The following is a 3,782-nucleotide window of genomic DNA, read 5'->3' as shown; positions in this document are numbered from 1 at the left end:
GTCATATACTTAACGTCATTCTCCCCAACTTTAAGGTTTCAAGGCATATCCATCTTGGAGGGTACGGCTATCCAACCTATGCTGCTCCTTGCACAGACGGCACTATTTGGGAGTGATTACAAGTGTTTGAAAACGTATGTGGAGCGACTTTCTAAAGCTCATATCACAGATGGTTTAAGTGGAAGGTTCACACGCATAGGCGTGAAGGTACTCAGCATTAGCGCAGCGATGGGGTGGCTTGTAACGGGATTGGCGAAGACTGACCCCATTATATTACTTGGGCAAGAGCTCGCGTAAATCTGATCGCTGGTGATACACTGGACATCGTCATGATTTCCACGGCAGGGTGTTCTAGTACTTCTCGCCAATGGAAGAGAGCGCGGAATAGGAGATTTAAACAGTGGTGAGGCTAAGTGCATTGAGCAGGACTCTCTAGGGGAATTCAAGTCTTGGCCGTGTATCGCCATGTAACGGCGCCGGTGTTCGTGCATGGGTCGGAGACCCTTGAATCGTTCTAATCGGGGAACTCATCGCCAATTTCTTCGAGATTTCTTAAGAGCGTCGGTCGGGAAGTCCGCTCTTCTAGCAGGGGCTCGTTAAGCAATTTATCTGGTGCACAGGACGGTAGTCTCGGTGCAAATATGTATTAGAGAGCAGGCAGGGTAATGAGCAGAGCGTGGAGTGGAGCTTTAGGTGATGTGGTCGTTTGGAAGGTCGCTCACTTTTGCATAATTACCTGGAAAGAAAGAGGATAAGTATTAATCCCAGTCTTAGTGGCAGGGAAAAGTACTGTAGTCTCTCATTCTTAGCCCTAACAAAATGGCAAAATGTATGTATGTATTAAAAATACTGTACAATTTTACGGAAGTCACATTGCACTGAACTGTAACTGAAAATACTCATAATATCGGGGTATCGGTATTCATGACAATGATGAAATTTCAAAAAGGAGGAGTCCACGATACACATTGGCAGCTAGCTGCACGTCGGGATTAAAGACAGTCATATTTGAAGGGGTTGTTGAGCGTTAGATATTTAGTCTTTGTAGCGTTGATTCTAGATTTATGTACAATCACAGTAGCAGTGCTCAGAAGACACCTAGTTACGGTTGAGGCTCGGTTCTGTTCCTGGTGGGAGCGCACCGATCCATTTTTCTGTGCGTTCGTTCATGCGAGCTCTTAGAGTCAAATCTTTTTCTGTTTTATTGCAAGATAACCCCATTTCACAGTGGTGCTCGCTGAGCACAGTTTTTAGAACCTAGTGTGGTCCATATCTTGGCGTGAACGGGTGTACGTCATTTCACAATGTGTATGTATGCAGTACCTTATGTCCAATTGTACGCGGCTCAGAGGTACCAAAACACTGATACTGATATGGACGATGGAACTACGAAAAGAAGACCGAGGAACATATTAACCTTAAGCTTCGAGCAGTACAATTTATATTATAACTGAACGTAAAAAAGCATATAAGGCACTGAGCCATACTTTGTCATATATACGTGCAGGTGAATCTATGCGATACGTATCACCTCCGACGTGGATTGTAAGATAAAAAATGGAACTTCGGTACAACAGATCCCACATGTACAGTGACATCATCGGATGAAGTCACGAATGTAATGGGAGTCATAGATTTTTTTATAAGAAAGGACTTTACTCTAGGATGTCCATGGTCGCTTCATTTTTTTTCACAATTAAAAATTCTTGCTTGCCTTAAATCCGCGTTTATGGCTCCGCGCGGTGGGCATGGTACTATTTTATCCGAATTATATAGAAAAGAGCACACCGTGACTCGGATAACTGACATCAATGCCTAGACCTTCTACTCGCGACTCATAGCCGCCTCTCTTCGCAGACCTGTACATAACACCTAAAGGATAACACCGTTTCCTCTCTGGCCCAAAGAGGGAACAGCGAGCGTCTGCAAAAAAAATGTAAATTGTTTTTGATCGAGAGTGTTACACATATTTAGTACCAAGTCATCTTAACTAATGCTAACTATATGTAATAGTGTAACGGGGTTACATGAACCCTAATAACAGGGAAGAGTGTCACACGAGATATGCATGATGGGACCACACACCCAAACAAGAATACGGTACGGGGCTAGGTAGCCAGTAGTTATGCATATATTTAGATTTGACAATATATATTTAGTATATTTAGGAAAATCTAAACTTTTGACATTAGGATAAAAATAAAAATAAAATAGAAATCAGTTTAGAATTTAAATCGAAGAGTCGATTAGCCTTGGAGAGGCAAAAACACTCTTGGAGTAAGCGGATTGCGATCCGCTAACTCATACTTGGTTCTTGAAAAGAACGAAAGGTCGGTGACCTAAAGTACGCCTCTTCAACCGTTTTGCTACGGCAGCCCCGCGACCCATGGTAGCACTTGTAGTGAATCTACACCTGAATCGTTTAGGCTGATCCTCTGTGACGATGGAATGCCCCAGGGCTTGCAGGACGGGCTTATCAAGCTGGTGTCCTTGCTTGGCCCTGAGGGCGTGCAACACCTTGTAGCAAGGCCCCGATGCAATCGATGCGCAGCTTGAGGCGTTTTGAAATTACGAAAACGCGCTGCTATAGCATCTGCAGCAGAAGATATTTGCGTCGTTTGTGTCTATGACGCCACTATCAGTGACGGATGTTTTTCCCCGCCCTAAGCCTCTTATGGTGAGCGTTAAGGTCTTTGAGGGGAGGGATGGAGAGAATATCCTGCTCTAGGTGAGAGAAGTCGAGATGGCCGTTGCATCCGCCACACTCCAGACCGAGCAACAGCGCGTGGCGCTAGCCATCTCAAAGCTCGGTGGTCGAGCGCGAAAATAGGCACTGACGTGCGGCCCTTCGGTCGGAGCTGCGTTTCCCTCCTGGGTTGAGCGGAAATTGCAGCTCTCCCGAGTGCTCTCGCCGCTTAATCAGGCGTGTCGCGTGCGATCGCGTTTCCTTGCCACCCGACCGGGCAACAGGGAATTGGTGAACTTTGTCAAAGAGTTGCGAATTCTCACTGCCGGGATGGCAGCAGATCCTCTCCCGGAGGCGGTCACAGCGACCGTGTTTATGGAAGGCCTCCGCACTGGCGTGACCAGGATGGAAGTCTTCTGTGTGCATTCGTCCTCATTTAAAGAAACGGAGAACGTGGCTTTGAAAGCCTAATTCAATTTCAAGTCGGCACGACTTGGTTGGAATGCGCACTCCAACAGCTCGTCGAGCGGGCCATTGCCCATGGGTATCAATTATGCTGAATACAAGAAAGCAGAGCTCCAAAATGCCGGGCAGCATACACACATTCAACGGTGTTTTGTCTGTGGAAACACACGTCACCTTCGGAACAGTTGCCCCTTGCGCAAGGCGCGACAAGGTTCGTCGAACCATCACTCCAACACCTACCAGTCTGGTTCGTCGCGGGGGAAGGACCCAACTCAGTAGGCGCGGGGCGATCTACTAGGGAAAAACTGAGTTCTGTTGAGCCTCAGGGAGGCATAGGCTAACAGGGCCCTGAAGAGCTCTGGACTCTTAAACACGGAACGTGTGTGTAAGCCGGGCTTGCTGGTCGTGGAGGCGACCGTTAAGGGCTTCGAAAAGCCATGGAAAATCCTCATCGATTCTGTGGCGTCGGACAACTATTCTCGACGCTCGACGATGGAAGGAAGTCAGCTGTTTGCTGAGGCGCTGAAACCACGGTTGGGTGACATCGTCACTGTTTGCCCTGCGATGGGGACGCGTGTCATGGTCCCGAAGATCCCTGTGGACTTCGGAGTCAAGTTCATTGACTTTGAAT

General features: G+C 47.3%; 1 protein-coding gene across 1 annotated transcript in view; it reads right to left on the bottom strand.

Annotated features, from left to right (window-relative positions):
- Positions 1-3,654: 3,654 nt before the first annotated feature.
- The window catches only part of PHALS_14473 (Myosin class V heavy chain), a gene marked incomplete at both ends in the record, with an annotated part of 2,839 nt that continues 2,711 nt past the window's right edge, over positions 3,655-3,782 (bottom strand). Inside the window, one exon of the mRNA XM_024730293.1 lies at positions 3,655-3,782. This exon is cut by the window's right edge and continues 1,293 nt beyond it. Coding sequence (XP_024580584.1) covers positions 3,655-3,782 — 128 coding nt within the window.

The sequence above is a fragment of the Plasmopara halstedii genome (assembly GCF_900000015.1).
Source record: "Plasmopara halstedii genome assembly, contig: Scaffold_816, whole genome shotgun sequence".
NCBI classification, from domain to species: domain Eukaryota; phylum Oomycota; class Peronosporomycetes; order Peronosporales; family Peronosporaceae; genus Plasmopara; species Plasmopara halstedii.
The sequence above is the reverse complement of the archived record's forward strand: the minus strand, read 5'-3'. Positions and strand labels throughout refer to the sequence as shown.